The 26,555-nt window shown below is 42.5% G+C and overlaps 1 protein-coding gene across 2 annotated transcripts; it reads right to left on the bottom strand.

Annotated features, from left to right (window-relative positions):
- Positions 1-1,725: 1,725 nt before the first annotated feature.
- On the bottom strand, positions 1,726-25,745 carry LOC140481153 (acetylserotonin O-methyltransferase-like). Of its 2 annotated transcripts, XM_072576906.1 has the most exons (8): positions 25,567-25,745; positions 19,820-19,991; positions 17,809-17,938; positions 16,331-16,399; positions 12,492-12,610; positions 10,554-10,694; positions 4,153-4,275; positions 1,726-2,643 (listed from the first exon to the last, which is right to left on the bottom strand). In XM_072576906.1, exons 1-8 carry the CDS (start codon positions 25,639-25,641, stop codon positions 2,432-2,434), a joined length of 1,041 nt encoding a protein of 346 aa, XP_072433007.1. In that variant the 5' UTR covers positions 25,642-25,745; the 3' UTR covers positions 1,726-2,431. The 2 variants fall into 2 exon arrangements, with proteins under 2 accessions (XP_072433007.1, XP_072433008.1); XM_072576907.1 differs by lacking the exon at positions 16,331-16,399.
- Positions 25,746-26,555: the final 810 nt, after the last annotated feature.

Genomic DNA, 26,555 nt, shown 5'->3' on the forward strand with positions numbered 1-26,555 from the left:
TGGAGTATTGTGTGCAGTTTTGGGCCCCGTATCTCAGGAAGGATGTACTGGCCCTGTAGTGTATTCAGAGGAGGTTCACGAGACTGGTCCCAGGAATGAAAAGCTTAACATATGAGGAACATTTGAGGGCTTTGGGTTTATGTTCGATGGAGTTTAGAAGTATGAGGGGGGATCTGATTAAAACATAAAGAATGGCCTGGACAGAGTTGATGTTGGGAAGATGTTTCCCTTGGTAGGAGAGACTAGGACCTGAGGGCATAGCCTTAGAGTAAAGGGAAGACCCTTTAGAATGGAGATAAGGAGAAACTTCTTCAGCCAGAGAGTGATGAATCTGAGGAATTCACTGCCACAGCCTTCTGTGAAGGCCAGGTCATTGAGTATATTTAAGACTGAGATAGATAGGCTCTTGAGTATCAAGGGGATCAAGAGTTACAGGGAGAAAGTGGGAGAATGAGGTTGAGAAACCTATCAGCCATGATTGAATGGCGAAGCAGACTCGATAGGCAGAATGGCCTAATTTCTGCTCCTTTGTTTTATGGTCTTATAAAAAGGAAATGTTTCCCAATGCCTATTCCTGCTTCCATTATTTTAGACAATTTATTTTAAACTGAAGCAACTATTATACCAATGCTAAGTGTTATCTTTTTTAATTTCTGAGTTGATATGATGATGAAATATTTTTTGTTTTCCAGCTCACCATTCTGCTGGGTTGCACGATGGGGAATGTTCATCTACATTTTATGCTCAGGTGTCTGGAGTGAGACTTGAACCCAAGATCAAATGAAGAAGGTGAAATGGGAACCATTGAACCATGGCTGACATCTAACAGCCACTGCCCTTCAGAAGCAATCAATTATATAAACTGATTGAGGTATCATTAAATGGTATTATTAGCCTCTTAACTCTTTAATTAATTAGTAAAAATTGATCAAAGTCACCAGATAGGCTATAGAATCATGAAGCATGGAAACTTTGGTCCAACTGGTCCATACGGACCATGTTCCCAAACCAAACTAATCCAACTTTCCTGCATTTGACCCATATCCTTTCAAACCTTTCCTATTCATGTATTTATCCAAATGTCTTTTAAGATCTTGTGAAATCACCACCGTCAGGTAGCATTGAATCAAGGCAATGGGAATCTTGCCTACTAGGAGTACTACATTGTCTCTTTTAGGGAAGACCAGCTGGTTGCCTCTTGGGGACTTAAGTGGCCAAGGATGGGCCTTCCTTGGGAACAAAGACACCCAGTGGGAATCCCATCCCCTATTCCTCCACCAAGTGCAGTTGGTCAATCAGAGGTTAACCCTTCCAGTGCAGACAATGTGAATGGGACTATTGGCAGCTTCGCACCCTTGGAAAGGCCGAGAACGACTGAGGGAGGGCATTAAACTCTGACCATTATTCCAACTTCCAGGTAGCAACTTCATGGCCTGGTGATGAAGCAGGGAAAGAGTTTGAAGCTGACCTAGCACTCCAAAGTCTTTCAGACTTATTCTTGGATTGCGATAGTGAATCTCGATGTCAATGGCCATTGTGTTATGAAACAGATCAGACCCTCTCCAACTATTTTAAGATGATAGCCTAGACCCTAACATTTTCTGATTTTAAAGACAAAAGTAAGTGTCTGATCCAGATGCAATTTGACTGATCAAACTACTCGACGTTAAGCAAAAAACCATTTATTTAAACATTACAGTTAAAATACAAAAAAGGAAAGAGGAATTTAGAATAACTTAACTCTATTGGAAAACCAAACAGAATAAGAGATACAGTAACTATTACTAATTAACTGTTTCACTAGAGTAACATCCCATAAACACACCCCTTGGCAAAAAGGAAAATTCAGACACAGGAGAGAAAAACATCAAGAGAACATTCAGATAATAGTAGCCAGGAGACATTCACTGAAGCTTCCAACTCTGTTAAGACCCCAATAGCTGCTGATGCTACTGCAAAATACCAAAAATACCAAAGGAATCTGGATCTGGCCACAACCGTTCAGGTTGTGACAAAAAAAGCTAAATCCTCCATGCTGTTAACATTACCCCAACTGCTCGAACCCTGTGCCATACAACTTCTTTTTAAAAGAAACTAGGAAAATGTAACCTCCAAAGCCACAGAATTGTCACAGTTGGCAATGCAGAGCTACTCCCTATCCGTAACATAACCACAGTGACGTGAGTGAGAACAGATGGGTTTCCAATGGAAATAAACCCGTGGAGTGGAAGGAACCAACAAATATCTTTACAAAGATGTCAACTGCGAAATTATGACCCTTATATTAGCTGGTATACATGAATAGAGAGGTACGTTTTACAGCATAAAGGATGGAATCTTGGAGAAAATAGCCTCTCTTCCTGTTGAACATTTACACATTTTGCTTTAACCAGAGTGAAATCAATTTAGGATGAAAATTAGACATGTTAGTTTACTTCCTCCCTAGGATCACATCGTAAATTTTCCCTGTCCTTTGCACTTGCACATCCTTAAATCCTGCTGATTCCAGAAGGCTGATGTACTCAGAGGCCATTCGTTCTTTCCCTTCGGTCTGTACCAACATATTCAGAGAGTACAGTTGGGCAGTGACAGGGCCACTCCGGTCCTCATTTAGCAATGCTTCAATCAGCAATACTCCACTGCCTAATTCAGAGAGATATAAATCGCAAAAATTAATGCATCCTTTTGAAAAGAAATCCTTTTCTCCAGTGCAATTGGTAAAGAGCCCTCTTGCACCTGCCAATATTCTCCTGCTTGGATTTTCAGCCTGAGCATTCACTACAGGAATGGAAACTTGTGTATCTTTTCTCTTATTCATTCACAGCACGTGGGCATTGCTGGCTGACCCAGCATTTCTAGTTGCCCTTGAGAAGGTGCTGGTGACCTACCTCCTTGAACCGCCGCAGTCCACGTACTGTATTTTGCGAAGCTGGAAATTCCAGGATTTTTACCCAGTGACTCTGAAGCAACAGCAATATATTTCCAAGTCAGGATGGTGAGCAGCTTGGAGGGGAACTTGCAGGTGATGGTGTTCCCATGTGTCTAGCTGCTGCCCTTGTCTTTCTAGACAGTGGAGTTCACATATTTGGAAGGTGCTGTTTAGGGAGCATTGGTGGGTTACTACATGATTCTTGTAGATGGTACGCATGGCTGATACTATACACTGATGGTGGAAGGAGTGAATATTGAATATGTTAGATGGATTACTTTGCAGAATCATAGAATCACAGAATCCCTACAATGTGGATGCAGGCCAGTCAGCCCATCGAATTCACCCCAACCCTCCAAAGAGCAGCCCACTCAGACGGACCCCTACCCTGTAACACTGCATTTTCCATGGTCCATCCACCTAACCTGCAAATCTTTGGACAGCAGGAGGAGACCGCAGCACCTGGAGGAAACCCCTGCAGATACAGGGAGAATGTGCAAACTCCACACAGACAGTCACCCAATGGTGTGATAGTGTCTTGGATAGTATTGAATTTCTTGAGTGTTATTGGAGCTGCACTCATCCAGGCAAATGGAGATCTTTCCATCAAACTCATTACCTGTGAACTGTAGATGGCGGATGGGCTTCGGGGAGTCAGGAATTGAGTTACCCACTGAGATTCACCCAGCCTCTGACCTGCTCCTGTAATTATATGGTGAGTCCAGTTCAATTTCTGGTCAATGATCACGTCCAGGATGTTGTTTGTGTGATAGTTTTCAGCAGTTCAAACACTTGCTCCCAAAAGTTCATCAAATGAGCACCGTTTTTTTTGTATTCAGTTGAAAAATCAAAGTTAAAAATCACATAACCCCAGGTTATAGTCCAACAGGTTTATTTGGAAATACAAACTTTTGGAAAACTGCTCCTTCGTCAATAGCTATTAGGGCAGGATCATAGGACACAGAAGATCTTTTACTATAAATTCTGTGTCCTATGAACCTGCCCCAATGGCTACCTGACAAAACAGCAGCGCTCCGAAAGTTTTTAGTTCCAAATAAAACTGTTGGACCAAAACCTGGTGTTGTGTGATTTTTAATTTTGTTCACCCCAGTCCAACACCGGCACCTCCATATCTTGAAAAATCGAAGATGTGCAAGGTCATGCTTTCTGCTGAATAGACTCAAGTGCCCTTTAATGTTCTGCATTGTTCTGAGTAGACCTACCTGGTTTACAAGCTTTGTTAACCCTGCTGAGAAGCTTCAGGCATTTGTCCTCAGTCCAGTCATGAATTATTCTCGCAAGAATGTAGAGGTCAGCATCAGGGATAGGATCTTTGAAGAAGTCTCCTGTATTTGAAAAGGGTGTAATATTAGGACGACAGTATACTGCCATAGATGCCCTTTAGAAAAAAAATAAATACAGCTATTACAATGATCTGTCTTCCTTTCTTTAATTCACTGATGCTTACCCATTTCCAATCGTCCTTGATAAATTGATAACAAGTCACTATCTTGATTATAACTGATTTGATTTAACTTAATTGTCATATGTACTGAGATACAGTGAAAAGTAGTCTTTTCATAGAATCCCTACAATGTGGAAGCAGGCTATTTGGTCCAACAAATCTACACCGACCCTTTGAAGAATAACCCACCCAGATCCATTCCCCTGCATTTACCCCTGACTAGTGCACTTAACCTACACATGCCGGAACACTATGGGCAATTTAGCATAGCCAATTCACCCTAACCTGCACATCTTTGGGCTGTGGAAGGAAACCAGAGCACCTGGAGGAGACCCACACAGACACGGTGAGAATTTGCAAACTCCACCACAGACAGTTGCCTGAGGCTGGAATCGAACCCAGATCCCTGACACTGTGAGGCAACAGTGCTAACCACTGAGTCACCTTGCTGCCACTTTGCATGCTAACCAGTCAAATTATACCTTACATAAATACATCAGGGCAAGAGAACAGAATGCAGAATACACTGTTATTGTTACACAGTGGGTGCAGAGAAATATTAAATTTAATATGAGAGGTCTGTTCAAAAGTCTGACAACAGCAGGGAAGAAGCTGCTCTTGAATCAGTTGATACGTGTTTTCAAACTTTTGCCTGATGGAAGAGAGCATAACCGGGGTGGGAGGGGTCTTTGATGGTGTTGGCTGCTTCCCTGAGGCAGTGGGAAGTGTTGACGGAGTCAAGACTGGTTTTCGTGATGGACTGGCTGCGTTCACAATTCTGTAATTTCTTGCGATCTTGAGCAGAGCAGTTGCCACCCCAAGCTGTGATGCGTCTGGATAGGATACTTTCTGTGGTGCATCTATAAAAATTGTTAAGAGTCATTGTGGACCTGTCGAATGTCCTTAGTCTCTTGAGGAAGTAAAGGCACTGGTGTGCTTTCTTGACTGTAGCATTGACATGGATGGACCACGATGGATTGTTGGTGATATTTACTTCCAGGAACTTGAAGCTCTTGATCACCTTTGAGTGGTTTGCTCCACCATTTCAGAGGTCGACTATATTGGAACGGTGCCATTTGTTTTCTCAGTAACTGAATTGAAACTCCTGAGCTGCTATGATGTGGCTTTGAAATTTTGTTGTAGGTTCATTAGTCAAGTCCAGCTACACAATCATATGCTGCTGTAACACAAGGAAGTCTCAAGTTAGACTCTATTATGTCACCATGCTCTTACCAGATCATAAGGGTGCTCTCTCATTAGCCTGGTGATGATTTAACCTGAGGGCCACCATACCTCAGATGAGGGGAGAGATTGAGAAGAAACTACTTTCCCCTAATCATTTCCATTGGCAATTCAAGAGGATGCTTCCTGACAAAGATTTTTGCATTAAAAGGGAAACTAGCTTCCCAGAAGGAAAAGCCAGTAAAACTGGTGAATGGGACATACGATTCAGCTTGTCTTTTATACTTCAAAATGAAGAGTCATGGAGTCATACAACACAAAAACACACCCTTCGGTTCAACCGGTCCTTGCTGACTATAATCCCAGACTAAACTAGTCCCACCCAGCTGCACTTAGTTCAGATCACTCCAAACATTTCTTATTCACATACTTATCTAAATGCTTTTTAAACATTCTAACTGTACCCATATTCACCATTTTGTAATATTCTAGAAGCTGTTCAGTAGTCGATGGATTTGTGGCCTATGAAATGTTGTAAATCTCTTGGAGTCATACAGCACGGAAATAGACCCTTCAACCCAACCAGTCCATGCTGATCATAATCCCAAAAGTAAACTAGTCCCTCCTACCTTCTGGCCCATATCCCTTCAAACCTTTCCTATTCATTCATTTATCCAAATGCCTTTTAAACATTGTAATGATAATCATATCCATCACTTCCTCAGGAAGTTCATTCCACACGGGAACAACCCTCTGTGTAAAATATTAGCTTTTCATGTCTTTTATAAATCTTTCTCCTCTCCGTTTAAAAATGTACTCCCTTGTCTTGAAATCCCCCACCTGTGGGAAAGACACCTAACATTAATGTTATCTATACCCCTCATGATTTTATAAACCTCTATCAGGTCAACCCTCAACTCCCCATGCTCCAAAGAAAAAAGTATGATCAGTACATTCATTTCTGAAATTTTCTGGACTTTTTTAAAAACTGAATTTTTCCCTCTGGATATTTCTTTTAGGGAAGTTTGTAAAGGTCAATAAATTCGTATCTTGCCACTGATGCCCATATCCAGAGATTGAGTTTGGTTTGTAAATCTGAATGAAGTGAGGGAGAAAATAATGTTTAAGCACTTGGAACATCCAAGCTGACATTGATCTGAGAACTGTACTGAGAAATGCTACGTTGTGATATTCAGATACATGCAGGAAGTTGCTGGAGACAGAATTGGGGGGGGGGGGGGGGAGCGGGGGCATCTCATGGCTTGAAACTGGGGAGTTAATACAGAGCAGGAAGGTCTAAATGTTCTAAATTCAGGGCGTCCTGCAGCTCCAGGCAGGTGGAAGTGTCATTTACTCAAGAGATTGAACTACACTGGAAGAGGTTGTGAACCAGATGGGACAATAGGTGAGTAAAGTAGCTGGTCAATACTAACTGCCAAAGTGCCTAGTTTCCAGGATGGTTAGGTCCAAAACCAATGCCACGTTTGTCCAAAATATTACCATTACTACACATATTCCATATTTTACTGAATTAAAAGTAGCATACTAGGAGATCAGAAAATATAGAGGAAGGCAATTTGTTCATAACCTCCCGCCGATCGATACAAATTGATGAACTTGCAGGCCACTGAATGATTAATACAAAGACCCAGTAGCAACATGACTTGATGTTTATGTTGCAGGTACTTGTTAAAATGTAGACTTCATAACAAGGGATGGGTGCAGGGAATGGATCAACGTTTGCGACTGTACCAAGGGAGAGACAGCGCCATTTTGATAATGTCAGTAGGTTACTAATAAACCAGAGTCAGGAGACATCGGTTCAATTCTCATCAAAGCGGCCAGTGGAAATAAACTAACAAGTTTGGAGTAAACACTCGTTTCAGTCATGGTAACCATGACAACGACCATCGATTGTTATAAAAACCCATCTGGTTCATTCAAGCCCTTTTAGGGAAGGAAATCTGCCATACTTACCAATTCTTGATTAGTTGACACCAAAGACACACCAATGTGGTTGCCTATTAACTGCCCTCTGCAATTTCAGCTCAAAATGATCAAGGATGAATTCACAGCCCATGGAAATTAAAAAGACACTTCCAGATGGAGTCCTTTATTTAATCACAATTGAAGAACTGAAATTGTGACGATGCTGTGGCTTTCTTTTAGAGGGGTAGATTGGAGGACAGATGCCGAGCAGTCTATGAGAAGAAATACAACTTTTGAGGCCTTGGGGTCTTTTTAATAGTTGGAACAATAGAAGCAGCGATTGGGTGTTGTCAAGCTTTCACAGTTCCAGGATATTTAGTCAGCTTTCAGCAGTTGTTGCTGAGGGTTCAGAAGTGTTGAAAGGCAGAGTATCTCTCCCAGCTGCTACACTCACTCTCAGAATTGTCTTTTGGGTTTTCTTTCCTCCTGGATAGGAAAACCATTTTTCTAAATTTGCCTTTTTGCCAAGGCTGTGTTTATGGGATGTTACTAGCTTGGAACAGTTAATTAGTAATGGGTATTGTTCTATTAGCCTGTTAAGTTTTATAGCTCTTCATTCTTTTGTTGAATTTTAACAATAGTGCTTGAATTAAATTGTGTTTTGCTTAAACATTGAGTAGTTTGACCAATCAAATTGCATTTGGAACACAGCACTTCATATTTCCTTTGAAATAAGAAAATGTTAGTGTCTCGGTGACCTTCTTAATAGATTTTGAGGTGGTCCAGTCTGGTCCATAACAAAACACAATGTGGAAGTGCACAAGATCTTTCAAAATGTTGGAGACTTGGATTTTTATGGACTACTTTCTAAACGGTGAGAAAATTCATAAAGCCAAAGTACAAAGGAATCTGGGAGTGCTAGTCGAGGATTCTCTAAAGGTAAACATGCAGGTTGAATCCATGATTAAGAAAGCGAATGCAATGTTGTCATTTATCTCAAGAGGGTTGGAATATAAAAACAGCGATGTGCTACTGAGCCTTTATAAAGCTCTTGTTAGGCCCCATTTGGAGTATTGTGTCCAGTTTTGGTCCCCACACCTCAGGAAGGACATACTGGCACTGGAGCGTGTCCAGCGGAGATTCACACGGATGATCCCTGGAATGGTAGGTGTGACATACGAGGAACGGCTGAGGATCCTGGGATTGTATTCATTGGAGTTTAGAAGATTAAGGGGAGATCTAATAGAAACTTACAAGATAATACATGGCTTGGAAAGGGTGGACGCTAGGAAATTGTTTCCGCTAGACGAGGAGTCTAGGACCCGTAGACACAGCCTTAGAATTAGAGGGGGTAAATTCAGAACAGAAATGCGGAGACATTTCTTCAGCCAGAGAGTGGTGGGCCTGTGGAATTCATTGCCGCAGAGTGTAGTGGAGGCCGGGACGCTAAATGGCTTCAAGGCAGAGATTAATAAATTCTTGATGTCACAAGGAATTAAGGGCTATGGGGAGAATGCGGGTAAGTGGAGTTGAAATGCCAATCAGCCATGATTAAATGGCGGAGTGGACTCGATGGGCCGAATGGCCTTACTTCCAGTCCTATGTCTTATGGTCTTATGGCCTTTATCTTCTGATTTTTGGATTTTTAATCTTCAAAAGCAGAAGGTGTTATAGTGTGCTGATAGATTTGAGATTCTTTAGGTAGACAGGCAGGAGGCTGGAAAAACACAGCAAGCCAGGCAGCATCAGATGGTGGAGAAGTCAACGTTTCAGGTGTAACCCTTCTTCAGGGCTGTGGGTAGGGGTTAGAGGAGTTGCAGATAAAGTGGTGGGGAGGGTGGGAAGTGGTGGTGAGGGGGCAGGGTGGTGTAGTAGGGATAGGTGATCATAGTTAGAGGGTACGACCTGATTGGTCAATAGGAGGAATGAATCTGGCTAGTGGCTAGAAGGAATGGTTGATCAGAGGAATGGAAGGGAAGGGCTGGGAAGGGACGTTATTTGAAATGTTGCATCCGCTGGGCTTTAGGCTGCTCAGGAGGAAGATGAGATATTGTTCCTCCAACTTGCGATTTGATTAGTTGTCGCAGTGGCGGAGGCCAGGGATGGTCATGTTAGAAAGGGAGTGGGAAGGGGAATTAAAATGGGCAGTGACTGGAAGGTCAGGTTGGCCCCTGTGGGCCCGGCTGAGATGCTCAGTGAAACATTCTATTCGTTTACATTTAGTCTCCCTGATATAGAGAAGACCACATCGGGAGCACCGGATACAGTAAACTAGGTTGGAGGAGAGGCAGGCGAACCTCTGTCTCACCTGGAAAGACTGTGTGGGGCTTGGGTGGAGGTGAGGGGGTGGTGTGCCATCAGGTTTTGCATCTTTTATGGTTGTGGGGAAAGTACCTGGGATTGTGAGGGGTTTGATGGGGAGAATGGCGCAAACCAAGGATTTACGAAGGGAACAGTCCTTCGTAAGGCAAAGAGGGGTGGGAAGGGGAAGATGTCCTTAGTGGAACAGGATTCACATTCTGTATGGAATGCTGTAACGTAATCTCAAACTTCATCCTTATCCTCCCACCAGGATCCTCAATCCTTTCCCTATCAAAATGCCCAGTCAGGTATCTGTGTTCTTCATGAGACTGCCTGTAGTTCCCAGCAGCTGCCACTACTGAGTTCTGGCACTGCTGAGACTACTCAATTGGTGGTCAATGAGGTTAGCTAGCAACTCTTGATTTCCCATTCCTGAGTTGCAGAAGTTCAACCATTACCTGCTTAAGGTTGTTTTCAAAATCGGCACGGGGTCTTTGTTAAAGGCTTTGAAGAGTAGGCAAGCCTTTCACACCCCTCCCAATTCCCTGAGATTCAGCCCAGGGTTCCCAAAGTTCCCCCATTGGTGTGTTATCTCACCTCATGTCTGGGTCTGTTTTGGACTATGATTAAAATCTGTTAGCAACAGTGAGACAAAAACTCCATTGTCACTACATCATGGACATCATGAAATGCGTAAACAGTGTAATCTAAAAATTACCATCGAGCAATTCCTATGGTTGTATGTACCTTCATGAAATGCAATCCGCCTTTCATCTGGGGGCACAAAGTGTTTTCTTGTCATTTCGAGGACTTTGGGAAGGTCATAGATAGTTACCTTTGACTGTGGATATGCAGAGTTGCATTCCTTGGCTATTGCACCAGTACATCCTGCAAAATAGAAAAAGAATAAAACCAACTAGGTAAAGGCTTTTGCCCAAAACGTCGATTTTCCTGCTCCTCGGATGCTGCCTGAACTGCTGTGCTTTTCCAGCACCACTAATCCAGAAAAGAATAAAACCATCCAAACATTACCCCTTTGAAATAAACATTGGTATCGTTTTATAGGTTTCTTTTCATCACTACATTTGGACCCTGGATGTAGCAATTATATAAATAAAGTTATATCAAGGTCATGAATGGCAGGTTTATCACTACATTGTTAAGCAGAATTAGAGGAAATCTCTCTCCACTGGCTGGAGTTATACATAGCACAAAGGAAGAAGGTTGTGTTTGCTGGAGGTCAGGCATCTCAGCCACAGGACATCCTGGCAGGAGTTCCTCAGGGTAATGTCCAAAGCCCAACCATCTTCAGCTGCTTCTCTCCTTCTCTCCATTATAAGGTCACTTGTGGAAATGCTAGTTGATGATTGCACAATGCTCAACACTATTTGTGACTTCTCAGCCACTAGGGCAGCCCACGTGCTCAAATGCAGCACGAACTGGACAATGTCCAGGCCCAAGCGGATAAGTGACAAGTGGCATTTGTGCCACACAAATGCCAGGCAATGACCACCTCCAACAAGAGATAATCCAACCACCACCCCTTGTCATTCAATGGCATTACCATCACTGAAGCCCCCACAATCAACATCCTTGGTGGCACCATCGACCAGAAACTGAAAAGAACCAGCTAGGTAGATACTGTGGCTACAGAGCTTAGACAGGGGAGCAGCTAGTTCTGGCACAAGTCTTCAGTACTCTAACCAGATTAGGACTGGGGCCCATAGCCTTTACAGCATCCAGTGCCTATAAGCTGTTTTTCAATATCACATGGAGTGAATCAAATTGGCTGAAAACTGGCTTCTGTGATACTGGAGATTTCAGTAGGAGGCAGAGATGGATCATCCACTCAGTACTTCTGGCTGAAAGTGGATGCAAATGCTTTAGCCTTGAATAAGGGTTATTGGAAACTCTAACTCTGTTTTCTCTCCACAGATGCTGCCAGATATGCTAAGTTCCTCCAACAATTTCTGATTTTCCTGTTATTCATTTTATTTAACCACAGCTTTATCTTTTGCACTGATGTGCTGTGCTCCCACTGCTCACCCCCACCCAACACCAACACCACCACCCCCCCACCCCCGCCTCAGTCAGCACAGGGATCATTGAAGCTTCCTCTTCCTCCAGTGAACCTGTTCACTGTTCACCATTCACGACTGGATACCGTAGAACTGTGGAGCCCAGATCCAATCCATTGATTGTGGGATCATTTAGTTCAATACATCGCATGTTGTTTTTACTGTTTTGGCATGCAATAATCCTGGGTTAAAGTATGCTTGGTGCTGCTTCTGACATGACCTGTTGAGGTAGCTGTTGGGTGGACATATTTCCAGAATTGGGGGGAGTGAGGTGACCTTAGAAACCATCACAGAGGTAGGGAGGGATGAGGACGGAACTGGAGTGGGAGCGTATGTAGGCCAGTGAGCCCTCTGTAAAATTCTCTGTGAAATGTATAACATTCACCTCATATTTTAAAGCATGTTAATATTAACATATTAAGTGAGAAGATGATGAGAGAAAACCAAAACAATCTCAATAGCAGGTCATAGACTGGACTAACCAAGAATCAAATCTCCATGATAAGTTTGCTTGCGGACAGTAAAAAAGAGAAAGAAACTAACTAAACATAAAAATATCAAACGTTGTAAAGTTCTTGAAAGAGAGGATTTTGAAAAAGAAACTTACCACCAAGATCAATGATGTTAGTAAAAATCGAAAGATCAAAGGCCATGACCACAGCTTTTCCACAAATATTCCAAATTGAATTCATCAGCTGCATGAACTTTAGCATTTCCTCCTCGGATCTATGGCATCACAATGTTAGTGTGTTGACACAACTCTGCACCATCAGTGTGAACATGTATGACTGAATTATGGAGTATTCTTCCTCTCTGTTATTTTAACAGAGAAGAGAAAAGCAATTTATGATTGAAATAGAGAGAAATGTCAGAGTACTTTGGTGTAGAGGGATCTAAAAGTTTACAAAAGCAAAGAAAAACAGGCCCTTCAGCCCTCCAAGCCTGTGCTGAAATATTTCATGCATGAATCGCAGAAAACTAGTATGCAGATACAGCTGGCCGTAAGGAAGGTGAAATAAGTCAACAGAGGCCGGTATCCCATCATCAAGTCACCTTGACACTGATTCAGCTTCCTCGGAGGGAACAGAACCTCTGTTTGTTTGTATCACTCCTGTTTCTATCTGTCAGCCAGGTCTACCTGATTGGACCATTGGAACTCGTATTCAACAAAGTCCACTTGGCTGACCTCATTACAATCGCTACAGAAGGCAAATGGAATTTGGCCATTTATTGCTAAAAGAATAGAACATAAAAGTAGGGAAGTGTTGCTATAACTGTCCAAGGTATTAGTTTGATCACACATGGGGTATTGTGTAGAATTTTAATCCCCTTACATTAGAGGGATGTAGCTGCAATAAAGTCAGTTCAGAGAAGGTTCACGAGATCGATTCCAGAGATGAGAAGCTTGTCTTTCTAAGAAAGCTTGAGCAGTTTAGGCTTATATTCTTTGGAGTTTAGAAAAATGAAAGGAGATCTAATTGTGTTCAAAAGATGCTAAAGAGGATTGACAAAGTAGACATGGAGAGGATGTTTCCTCTTGTGGATTAATGTAGAATGAGATGCCATACTTTTAGACGAAGGAGTGGCAGAATAAAACAGATGAGTAGGAACTGTGGGATCCATGACCCCAAAGTATGTTTTGGTGAGGCATTAAGCAAATTTAAGGAGGAGACGGACAGGCGTTTTGATTCACTACAGGCTAAAGGATTGTGGGGCACAGGCAGCAAAGTGGAGTTGAGGCTGAGATGAGATCAATCCATGATCATATCAAATATGAGCAGACTCAAGGGGCTGAATTGTCTACCCCTGTTCCTAGTTTTGATGTTCTGAAAAAATGCCTTGGCAATTATAGATTAGGATAGAGCTTCATTAATAGTTGACTTGAGAATCAACAGCAACTTTCTTTAAGCTTTTGAAGTGCTAAAGTGAGGGCAATATTGTGGGCTTCAGAAGTGTCATAGATGACAATATGATCACAGCTTATCATCCAACTCAGGCCCCTGCTTTTGCCCCGTTCCCTTACAAAACTCTGAAGGATTTGACAAGATAGGTATTGAATCAGATCTGAAACACCCATTACAGTGTCAGGATAAGATGTATATTACTTAGGACTATAATGGGGACAGATTTATTCACTTACGTTTGAAATCCCCAGGGGTTTATAAATGCCCCATCATTGATTACCTTCAATGGTGGGATAGATGGCAGTTTGATTGCTTGGAGAACCAGGAATATGTGGAGCAGGCAGTAAAATGGATTTGAAACTGTGGATTAGCTATGACCATATTGCATGGAGAACTATGTAATCTACACCTGTTTCTGTTTTTTATGCTTTTTCTTATGTTGATCCACTCAAGATTTCACAGATTTCAAGAAACTTAACATTATGTGAGATCAGTTCCAAAGATTAAGGAAAATCCAAAGGGTTTTTACAAATATATTAAGGACAAAAGGGTAACTAGGGAAAGAATAGGGCTCCACAAAGATCAGCAAGGTGGTCTTTATGTGGAGCCGCTGAAAATGGGGGAGATACTAAATGAATATTTTGCATCAGTATTTACTGTGGGAAAGGATATGGAAGATATAGACTGTAGGGAAATAGATGGTAACATTTTGCAAAATGTCCAGAATACAGAGGAGGAAGTGCTGGATGTCTTGAAATGGTTAAAGGTGGATAAATCCCCTGTACCTGATCAGGTGTACCCAAGAACTCTGTGGGAAGCCAGAGAAGTGATTGATGGGCCTCTTGCTGAGATATTTGTACCATTAATAGTCATGGGTGAGGTGCCGGAAGACTGGAGGTTGGCAAATGTGGTGCCACTGTTTAAGAAGGGCGGTAAAGACAAGCCAGGGAACTATAGATTGGTGAGCCTGACCTCAGTGGTGGGCAAGTTGTTGGAGGGAATCCTGAGGGACAGGATGTACACGTATTTGGAAAGGCAAGGACTGATTAGGGATAGTCAATATGGCTTTGTGCATGGGAAATCATGTCTCACAAACTTGATTGAGTTTTTTGAAGAAGTAACAAAGAGGATTGATGAGGGCAGAGCAGTAGATGTGATCTATATGGACTTCAGTAAGGCATTTGACAAGGTTCCCCAAGGGAGACTGATTAGCAAGGTTAGATCTCAAGGAATACAGGGAGAACTAGCCATTTGGATACAGAACTGGCTCAAAGGTAGAAGACGGAGGGTGATGGTGGAGGGTTGTTTTTCAAACTGGAGGCCTGTGACCTGTGGAGTGCTACAAGGATCGTGCTGGGTCCTCTACTTTTTGTCATTTACATAAATGATTTGGATGCGAGCATAAGAGGTACAGTTAGTATGTTTGCAGAAGACACCAAAATTGGAGGTGTAGTGGACAGCGAAGAGGATTACCTCAGATTACAACAGGATCTGGATCAGATGGGCCAATGGGCTGAGAAGTGGCAGCTGAAGTTTAATTCAGATAAATGTGAGGTGCTGCATTTTAGGAAAGCAAATCTTAGCAGGACTTATACACTTAATGGTAAGATCCTAGGGAGTGTTGCTGAACAAAGAGACCTTGGAGTGCAGGTTCATATCTCCTTGAAAGTGGAGTCGCATGTAGATTGGATAGTGAAGAAGGCGTTTGGTCTGCTTTCCTTTATTGGTCAGAGTATTGAGTACAGGAGTTGGGAGGTCATGTTGCGGCTGTACAGGACATTGGTTAGGCCACTGTTGGAATATTGTGTGCAATTCTGGTCTCCTTCCTACTGGAAAGATGTTGTGAAACTTGAAAGGGTTCAGAAACTATTTATAAGGATGTTGCCAGGGTTGGAGGATTTGAGCTACAGGGACAGGCTGAACAGGCTGGGGCTGTTTTCCCAGGAGCGTCGGAAGTTGAGGGGTGACCTTATAGAGGTTTACAAAATAATGAGGGGCATGGATAAGATAACTAGGCAAAGTGTTTCCCTGGGGTCGGGGAGTCCAGAACAAGAGGCCATAGGTTTAGGATGAGAGGGGAAAGATATAAAAGAGACCTAAGGGGCAATGTTTTCTCGCAGAGGGTGGTATGTGTATGGAATGAGCTGCCGGAAGAAGTGGTGGAGGCTGGTACAATTGCAACATTTAAGAGGCATTTGGATGGGTATATGAATAGGAAGGGTTTGGAGGGATATGGGCCAGGTGCTGGCAGGTGGGACTAGATTGAGTTGGGATATCTGGTCAGCATGGACAGGTTGGACTGAAGGGTCTGTTTCCATGCTGTACATCTCTATGACTCTATCTGATCTAAAAGAGCATGCAGTTAATTCATGGAAAACTCTAATTTCAGGGCAGATCAAAGACATATGCACAGTGCAGGAAAGAGACAGCAAAGTTATTTCACATTCTGTTAACAGATAGTTCAGCTTTTTTTCCTTTTGCCCAGTTGAATTGTGGTTGTTAAGGAGTTTGAAGAGCTGCACAGAATGTTTTAGGAACTTACCGATAGAGACTTTCAAATAGCTCCTGAGGAGAAATACCAAACGCTCTCTCATACTGATTTTTCCCTTCCCTGAAGTGAAATATTGAAAGAGTAATTATACTGCAGAAATATAGAATGTGAGATAACTCTTTAATAAGACAATAAAGCATTACATTTGGTGAAGTCCAACAGTTTCTTTTGGGATGTACAACCGTAGAATCTTACTGCACAGAAGGTGGCCATTTGGTCCATCGTGCCTGGGGTAACTCTATGAAAGATCTATCCAATTGGTGCCATTCCCCTTCCCTATCATTTCCCAGCCCAGCAATTTTTCTTTTTGCTGTTCAACTCTGGATCCACCAATTTTTTTTGCCAACTGCCATCACACGTGCTTCCAACATCCATTTAGACAGCTCATATGTAGATCGTGACCATTGGTCGGGTGAGAAAAGAAGTGTGGCCTCATCTTCGTGAGGCATTGCCTACATGTTACCAGCTGGTTCTAAGCGAGCATGGCTGAGCTCAATGGAGATTGCATCCTTGGGCAGAATTCAGTGAGAGTGTGGCACACTGTACGAAAACAAAGGCCAAATACTGTGGACGCTGGGAATTTGAAGTAAAACCAGGGAAATGCTGGAAATGCTCAGCAGCTCACCTTCTGGGCCTCCATGAATCCAGGAATGAAGTGAAATGTCTGGAAAATCATTGCGATGATTACCTCCAGACCTCCAGGTTCCATTTGGGAAGGCTCTCCTACCCCACCTCTTTTTAATATCTTTCATTGATCTGATAGAAATCACTGAAGGGTCCCTTCCCTTTTGGGCTGCATGTACAGTACAGATTGGGGAGGTCTTGTGACTTGTGCATCTTCTTTCATTCATTAAGAGATCCCTTACTATTGAGGCGGAGATCTCCACAGATGCTGCCAAACTTGCTGAGTATTTCTGTTTCTATTCTAACACTGCAATAAGCTTTGTTCCTAAGGCAGAAATGACTTTGTTTGATGCAATATAAACCTTTCCTCTTCTTTTGGGGTTACCATGTGTTTTATCATCTCTCTTACCAACTCCTTTTCTGAAAAAGTGAATATGTCACCCCCAGCTACACCTACACCATTTCCCAAACTGAGCCAATTACAAAGGGATGTGTGAGAACAACATGAACTGTTTCTCCTCTCTGTTGGCAAACACATTACCGGAGCGGTCAGTTACCTATCTGCCATCAGAAAGATGAAGGGCTTTTGCCCGAAACGTTGATTTCGAAGCTACTTGGATGCTGCCTGAACTGCTGTGCTCTTTCAGCACCACTAATCCAGAATCTGGTTTCCAGCATCTGCAGTCATTGTTTTTACCTATCTGCCAGCCTAACTGTGATTAGCTACTGCAATGCTCAATGCAAAATCCACTAAAGTTTCAACGTGTCTTAAAATACAAACCTAAATTGTAATGGCAAAAGTACCTCTAATGAACACACAAAGCTAAAAACAAAGTCTCTCTCACCTGACAGCATCATTCAGGAAGGCAAAGCAATGGTAGATAGTCTGTGAATAGTAGGCCATTGAATAGTACAGTGTTCTGGGACTCGCCTTGGTCAGGTAGATTTGTGACAGATCTGTATTACTGTACAAGACTGCGAATTGAAGAACAAATGATCATGTTTATTCATAATCACTTTCCTGTGTGGTACTTGACTTACAAACACTTGAATTTCTTTTTTAGATAGATTTATTTCCTTTAATTCTAGTAAACTACGTTCCATTTCTGTCCACGATGAATATATTAACTATCATGCATTCTGTACTAATACGGGATCTTTAAGTGATACCCATCCTGGTATTAGTCAATGCTCCCTTGGTGAGTAAACAAAACAACAAAACAAATACTATTGGTATAATCTGTGATAAAGATAGATAGGGTACTCCCTAAACAGCAACAGGACAAGATACAGAAGGAGAAAGCAAGATCGCCTGGGGCAGGGGAGAAATGGGCAATTGCTCACTTCTTACAGTGAGGAAACTTTTCATGAGGTTGGGTTCAAAGCATTATCACATTCTTCTTCCACTCAAACAACTGATTCTGTGAAAGACAGTGGCATCTCTGAGAGTGAGAATCAATTAGACTTATGAAAAGAATTCTTGGTTGGAGTGGGCTTTTGTTGCCAATTTCTAGTTGCCCTTGAATTGAGGAGCTAGGCTTTCCAGGAAGCAGTTAAGAAGCAAGTTACATTGAATTTAACCTTTAATTAATAACTGAGACCATAAGACCACAATATGTAGGAGTAGAATTAGGACAAGAGTGTGGTACTGGAAAAGCACAGAAGGTCAGGCAGCATCCGAGAAGCGGGAAAATCAACAGTCGGTCGATTTTCCTGCTCCTTGGATACTGCCTGATCTGTTGTGCTTTTCCAGCATTACACCCTCGACTCTGATCTCCAGTCCTCACTTTTGCCAGAATTAGGCCATTCAGCCCACTGAGTCTACTCTACTATTCCACAGATTATGGCTGATCTGATAATCCTCAAATCTACTTTCCTGTTTTGCTCCCATAAGTCAGTTTCCTTAATGATTAAAAGTAGGTCTCTCTCAACCTTGAATATACATAATGACCTGACGTCACCACCCTCTGCAGTGAGGAATTCCACAGATACACCATCCTCTGAAAGCAAAAATTCCTTATTAAAACAGCACTGAAAACCCCACAATCAACATCCTGGGGGTTATCATTGACCAGAAACTCAGCTGGACTCACCACATGAACACAATGGCTACAGGAGCAGGTCAGAGGCACAAGTCAGGAGTGTAATGGAATACTCCCCACTTGCCTGAATGACTGCACCTCCAACAACAATCAAGCTTGACACCATCCAGGACAAAACAGCATGCTTGATTGTCACCACATCCACAAGCATCCACTCCCTCCACCACCGATGCTCAGTAGCAGTGCGTACTGTCTACAAGATGCACCGCAAAAGTTCACCAAAGATCCTCAGACAGTACCTTCCAAACCCACAACCATTTCCATTTAGAAGGACAAGGGCAGCAGATGCATGGGAACACCATCACCTTCAAGTGCCCCTCCAAACCACTCACCATCCAGACTTGGAAATACATCGCTGTTCCTTCACTGTCACTGGGTCAAAATCCTGCAATTCCCTCCCTATTGGCATTGTGGGTTAAGGATGTGTACTGCAGCGATTCAAGAAGGTGGCTCATTATCACCTTCCAAAGGGCAACCACGGATGGGTAATAAATACTGACTCAGCCAGGGACACTCACATCCCACAAAATGAATTAAAAGAAAAGCACTGACAGGAACATGTGACAAGAGGGTCATACCATGTACAGAATGCACGGAAGGAGCTCATTTTAAATTAAACATACTTGCACTGCTCTAAATACAAACAAGTGTCCTATAAATTGTTAATCCTGTGACTTTAGATGCACAATTATAAAAGTACACAAACACGTAAACATACTCAAAGTAAATCGGTCACTAAAAGGTATGCGATTACCTTTGCCTTGGTGCCCTTTGACTTGCAGCAGCTGTAGTCCAACACAAGCAGTGAGGAGTCTGTCCATGCCATCAGCACTGGTGCCAAGCCTCTCTGCCACCGCTTTGGAAGAGAGTGCCTCTCCATTCTCCAGCAGATCAAATACTCCCAGCTCACAGGCAGTAAACATAGTCTGCAAACAGAATTGGTTTGGAGATGGGTGACAGCAGTGTGTCAGTTCGTTTCATCCCTAACCTCTTGTGCTCTGCATTTAATACTTTTCTTCCAAACTAGCAATAAAATGGAGGCTGTGTCTGCATGGTAGACTGGTTAGCAAGATTAGATCACATGGGATCTGGGGTAAACATCCAATTAGATACAAAATTGACTTGAACGTAGGAGATGCAGGATGGCGGTGGAGGGTTGTGTTTTGAACTGGAGACCTGTGACCAGCAGTGTGCTGCAGGGATTGTTGCTGGGTCAACTGCTTTTTATCATTTATATAAATGATTTGGTTGTGAATATAGGCGGTATGATTAATAATTTTGCTGATAACAGCAAAATTAGTGGTGTAATGGACAGTGAAGAAGGTTATTTCAGAGTACAACAAGACATTGAACAGATGGGCCAATGGACTGAGGTGTGGCAGGTGCAGTTTAATTTAGTTAAATGCGAGGTGTTGCATTTTTGTAAGGTAAACCAGAGCAGGACCAACACAGTTAATGGGAAGGCCTTGGGAAGTATTGCCGAATAAAGAGATCTAGGGGAGCATAGTTCTTTTGGTATCCCTGAACGGATGAACTACCTGAAAGTGGAGTTATAGGTAGACAGGGTGATGAAGAAATGTTTTGGCACACTTTCCTTCATCAATCAGCGTATTGAGTACAGGAGTTGGGACATCATGTTGTGGCTGTACAGGACATTAGAGAGGCTACTTTTAGAATACTGCATTCTGCAAGAGGAAAGATGTTAAACTTGAAAGGGTTCAGAAAAGATTTACAAGAACGCAGCCAGGATTGGAGGATTTGAGCTATAGGGAGAGGTGGAATAGGCTGGGGCTGTTTTCCCTGGAGCGTCGCAGGCTGAGGGATGACCTTATATAGGTTAATAAAATCATGAGGGGCAAGGATAGGGAGAACAAGATCTTTCTTTGAGGGTAGGGGAGTCCAAATCTAGAGGGCATAGGTTTGAAGTGAGAGGGGAAAGGTAGAAAAGGGACCTAAGGGGCAACTTTTTCACACAGACAGTGGTGTGTGTATGGAATGAACTGCCAGAAGAAGTGGTGGAGGCTTGTACAATTACAACATTTAGAAGGCATCTGGATGGGTATATGAACAGGAAGGGTTTGGAAGGATATGGGCCAAATGTTGGCAAATAGACACTAGATGAGTTAAGGAAATCTGGTCAGTGCGAGCAAGTTGGACCGAAGGGTTTGTTTCTGTGGTGTACATCTTTATGACTCTATAAGATAGAAAACATCTTTGCGTTACTTGAAAACGTGTGTAAGAGCTTTCCCTGGTACTATTGCTTAGAATCTCCTGAAACCAGATTACCTGATTGTTACCAAATTGATACGTGTAGGCAGTTTTTATTTTTATTTTCTCTTCTGTGACGTGAGTATTGCTGCCTGGGCCAGCATTTATTGTCCATTCCTAGTTGTCCTCCAGAAGGTGGTGGTGAGCTGCCTTCTTGAACCATTGCAGTCTGTGCTATAGATTGATCCACGATGCCATGAGGTAGGGACTTCCAGGATTTTGACTCAGCACAGCATAGGAATAGTCAAATATTCCAGAGTGAGGACAGTGAGTAGCTTCGAGGGGAACTTGCAGGGGGGAACATGTGATTAATGCATGTTAGTTCATCAATCCAGACCTTGCCTTTATTACTGCCTGACTTTCTGTGTATTTTCAGCCTTTCCTGTTTGAATTTTAGATTATCAGTATGCATTTTGCTTGAGCAACTGAGTTTTCCAGTGAAACTGCAATGTGACTCCATACTGAAAACAAAAAAAGCTGGAGGTCACAGTAGGTCAGGCAGTATCCATGGGGAGAGAGAGCAAGCTAATGTTTCAAGTCCAGATGACTCTTCATCAGAGAAGATGCAAAGTATGGAGAGGGCAGCAATCATACAATGGTAGGGAGTGACGAAGTGCTGGTTGAGAAAGGGTATTGATCATTCGGATTAAGTGACTCTGTACTGTTTTTCCAATTCTGTAATTTGTTTTGTTAATTTTTCATAATCATTCGCTAACATATGCATTTTAATAAAGAATTCCTTATCAAGGCTGAAAAAGCCTTATCAATTTCTGAATAACACAGACCTCTTTTGTCCATTGGCTCCAATGCTTCTCAGGGATCAGAAGCAGACTCAGTGTATGGGTGTATTTCACACCATTTAAAAAAAAATTTGCTTGTAGCTAGGCGAGCATTTGTTGTCCAGAGCATAATTAAGAGTCAACTACATTGCTGTGAATCTAGAGTCACATACTGGCCCAACCACATAAGGCTGGCACATTTCCTTTCCGAAAAGACATTGATGAAGCAGATGGGGTTTTGTGATAATGATTATTAACTATTGATTTTTAATTACATAAGTGTGTTGTTCCGATCAAATTTCACCATCTGCCAAGATGGGATTTGAACCCATGTTTCCACAGCATCAGTCTAGCTGTCTGGTTTACTAGTCCAGTGACATTACCGCTACCTTCATCAGCGAAACAGCCCACTGGCCCAATTATCCGATGCCAGCATTTTGCGAAATAGACAAATTTCTTCTTTGGCTACTCCATCTAACCTGACCTGCAAAACCTTCTATTCCTTTCCCCTTTATGTACTCATCGAACTGGCCCTTAAATCCATCCATGCTTGTTACCTTTAATTTCTGAGGTCACAAATTCTACTTTGTAACTACTCTTTGAGAAAGCACATCATGCTAAATTCTTACCTGCATTAATTCATGACTAACTTGTATTTATGAACAGTACATCTAAACTGTTCTTGAAAGCAGAAAATATTTTTGCTGCAGCCAACCTAGCAAACATATCATAAAAACTTATTTTAAGCTACCTGTCAGCTTTGTTTGACTGTTCAACGAGAACATTAGAACATAGAACATGACAGTGTAGTACAGGCTCTTTGATCCTTGATGTTGCACCGACCTGTGAAACCAATCTGAAGCCCAACTAACCTATACTATTCCATTCTCATCCAGATGCCTATCCAATATCTGTATCATCGATAGTCACAGGTGAGGTGCCAGGAGACTGGAGATTGGCTAACATGGTGCCACTGTTTAAAGAAAGGTGGTAAGGACAAGCCAGGGAACTATAGACCAGTGAGCCTGACCTCGGTGGTGGGCAAGTTGTTGCAGGGAATCCTGAGGGACAGGGTGTACATGTATTTGGAAAGGCAAGGACTGATTAGGGATAATCAACATGGCTTTGTGTGTGGGAAATGTGTCTCACAAACTTGATTGAGTTTTTTGAAGAAGAAGATTGATGAGGGCAGAGCGGTAGATATGATCTATGTGGACTTCAGTAAGGCATTCGACAAGGTTCCCCATGGGAGACTGGTTAGCAAGGTTAGATCTCACGGAATACAGGGAGAACTAGCCATTTGGATACAGAACTGACTCAAAGGTAGAAGATGCAGGGTGATGGTGGAGGGTTGTTTTTCAGACTGGAGGCCTGTGACCAGTGGAGTGCCACAAGGATCGGTGGTGGGTACACTACTTTTTGTCATTTACATAAATGATCTGGATGCGAGCATAAGAGGTACAGTTAGTAAGTTTGCAGATGACACCAAAACTGGAGGTATAGTGGACAGCAAAAAAGGTTACCTCAGATTACAACAGGATCTGGACCAGATGGGCCAATGGGCTGAGAAGTGGCAGACGGAGTTTAATTCAGATAAATGTGAGGTGCTGCATTTTGGGAGAGCAAATCAGAGCAGGACTTATACACTTAATGGTAAGGTCCTAGGGAATATTGCTGAACAAAGAGACCTTGGAGTGCAGGTTCATAGCTCCTTGAAAGTGGAGTTGCAGGTAGATAGGATAGTGAAGAAGGCGTTTGGTATGCTTTCCTTTATAGGTCAGAGTATTGAGTACAGGAGTTGGGAGGTCATGTTGCGGCTGTACAGGTCATTGGTTAGGCCACTGTTGGAATATTGCATGCAATTGTGGTCTCCTTCCTATTGGAAAGATGTTGTGAAACTCGAAAGGGTTCAGAAAAGATTTACAAGGATGTTGCCAGGGTTGGAGGATCTGAGCTACAGGGAGAGGCTGAACAGGCTGGGGCTGTTTTCCCTGGAACATTGGAGGCTGAGGGGTGACCTTCTAGAGGTTTACAAAATCATGAGGGGCAGGGATAGGATAAATAGACAAATCTTTTCCATGGGGTTGGGGAGTCCAGAACTAGAGGGCATAGCTTTAGAGTGAGAGGGGAAATATATAAAAGAGTCTTAAGAGGCAACTTTTTTGCAGAGAGTGGTACCGTATGGAATGAGCTGCCAGAGGATGTGGTGGAGGCTGGTACAATTGCAACATTTAAGAGGCATTTGAATAGGTATACAAATAGGAAGGGTTTGGAGGGATATGGGCCAGGTGCTGGCAGGTGGGACTCGATTGGGTTGGGATATCTGGTCGGCATGGACAGGTTGGACCGAAGGGTCTGTTTCCTTGCTGAATATCTCTATGACTCTATGACCCAATGACCATTTAGATGCCCTTAAAGTTGGCAATCTACTACTGTTGCAGGCAGTGCATTCCATGCCCGCACTATTCTCTGAGTGAAGAATGTACCTCTGACAACTGCCCTATATCTATCACCCCTCAATTAAAAGCTATGTCCCCTCATGCAAGCCATCGCCAAGTGAGGAAAAAGGCTCTCACTGTCCAACCTATACAACCCTCTAATTACCTTCTGCATCAGAATTAAGTCATCTCTCAACCTTCGCTCTAACGAAAATAGCCTCAAGTCCCTCAGCCTTTCCTCATAAGACCTTCCCACCATACCAGGCAACATCCGAGTAAATCTCCTCTGAACTCTTTCCAAAGCTTCCACATCCTTCGGTGAACAGAACTGTGTGCAATACACCAAGTGTGGCCGCACCCCAGATCACATCAATCATAGATTGCATGTATTGTTAACTTTTCTTCTTAAAGGAAATGTAGTGGTACTACTCATTTACTATTTCTGCTCAGTTACACAGATTTTTCCTAATGAATTTAGCTGTCACTTACATTTTCACATTCCCCGTGTCTTTTCATCATTTGCACATCCGATCGACTGGTGTTGAGTTTTGGGGTTTGGTTCTTTGATGTAAAGGGTGCATTGGCTCTTTGGGGGGCACCTAGATTAATATCCTATGTAACTGCTTTAGCAGATACCCAAGCTTTTTCCCACCCTTCAGCCGATTCTCAGGAGTTTTCCTGAATCCGCAAAGCTTTGAACTCTGTTAATAGCTCTGCATGCCAAACTTGACCAAATATTTTTCTGCAGTCAGACCTTAGCTCTCCCTCTGAAGGTGAGTCAAGCAGGATCCTCTCCTTGCAAACTCAGGCTCTTGTTTCTCTTAGAGTCATCGGAAATAAGATTGCAGAGATATAAAACCAGATCTCTTGATTTGCTATCATCCATTTTCAACAATTGCGTACAGTCAAAATGACTCCAATGCAATCTAATCAATTGACAGGTATACCTAGAATGCAGTACTATAAATGCCTCGGGGAATGGATTATTGTCCCACCTCTGTGGGATCTCAACCTACCTTAGAAATGAGAAATCCATCCATATAATTTAACAGTTTCTGAGGATATTCAAGTTCCTGTTTGGATAGTTCCATTATAAAATTTGCACCAGCAACTCAATATTTCAGCATTGGATGTTCTCCACTAAATTAGCAGCTCATCGATGCAACTTTTGGAAACTTTAATCTCACAGGCACAACAAAATGATTCTGTTTGGATCATTGGCTGCTGAGGGACTAATCCCAGATGTCTTTCTAATCAGTTAAGGAGATTATATCTACACGTGGTCTGTTTTGACATTATCACTTTGATAATTAGGCTCCTTATCCTAGCAGGTCGACCAGAGAAAACAAAATGAACTTTTATTTATGGTAGAGCTTCACAAGCCCCTCATGGGTCTGGATCAGATTACGGAATCTTGGGGGTACCGGACACCAAGAATGTTTGCAGCCTCCATGTATTGAAACGCAATCACATCATTGCCCCACACTCTTAGATGGGAGACGGTGACAGCGTCACTAGATTAGCAATCTATAGGAACAAGCTAATTCTCTCGGGACATGGGTTCAAATCCTGCCATGGCAGCTGGGGGAATTTGAATTTAGTTAATAAATTTAACCAATTAATCAAAATCTAATTGTGACTGAAAGCTAGTTTCATTTGAAGAGGGGTAGGCCATTCAGCATGTTGAGCCTACTCCACCATTCAGTATGATCACAGCTGATCGAATACCTCAATGTCTACCATCCATCCATCCCCGTAACCCTGTGTGCCGTTGGCAATCAGAAATCTCTACCTTAAAAACTTATTCAAAGACTGAGTTTCCACACTCCTGTGTGATAGTGAATTTCAAAGATTATCAACCCACTGAGTAGCAAGAATTATCCTAATCTCAGATCTAAGTATATTTCCCTTATTTTCAAATTGCATCCCCTGGTTCTATACTCTCCAACCATGGTAAAAAATCTTGCCTGTATCTACCCTTCTAGTTTCAAACAAGATTAACACT

Source organism: Chiloscyllium punctatum, chromosome 9 (genome assembly GCF_047496795.1).
Source record: "Chiloscyllium punctatum isolate Juve2018m chromosome 9, sChiPun1.3, whole genome shotgun sequence".
Lineage (NCBI taxonomy): Eukaryota > Metazoa > Chordata > Chondrichthyes > Orectolobiformes > Hemiscylliidae > Chiloscyllium > Chiloscyllium punctatum.

Coding starts and splice junctions, on each gene's coding strand:
- LOC140481153 (XM_072576906.1), bottom strand. CDS start 25,641: ATGGAACTATCCAAACAGGAACTTGAATATCCTCAGAAACTGTTAAAT. Junction 17,939..19,819: donor CAAAGGGCACCAAGGCAAAG/GTAATCGCATAC, acceptor TTCAATTCGCAG/TCTTGTACAGTAATACAGAT. Junction 12,611..16,330: donor CTATTTGAAAGTCTCTATCG/GTAAGTTCCTAA, acceptor GTGATGCCATAG/ATCCGAGGAGGAAATGCTAA.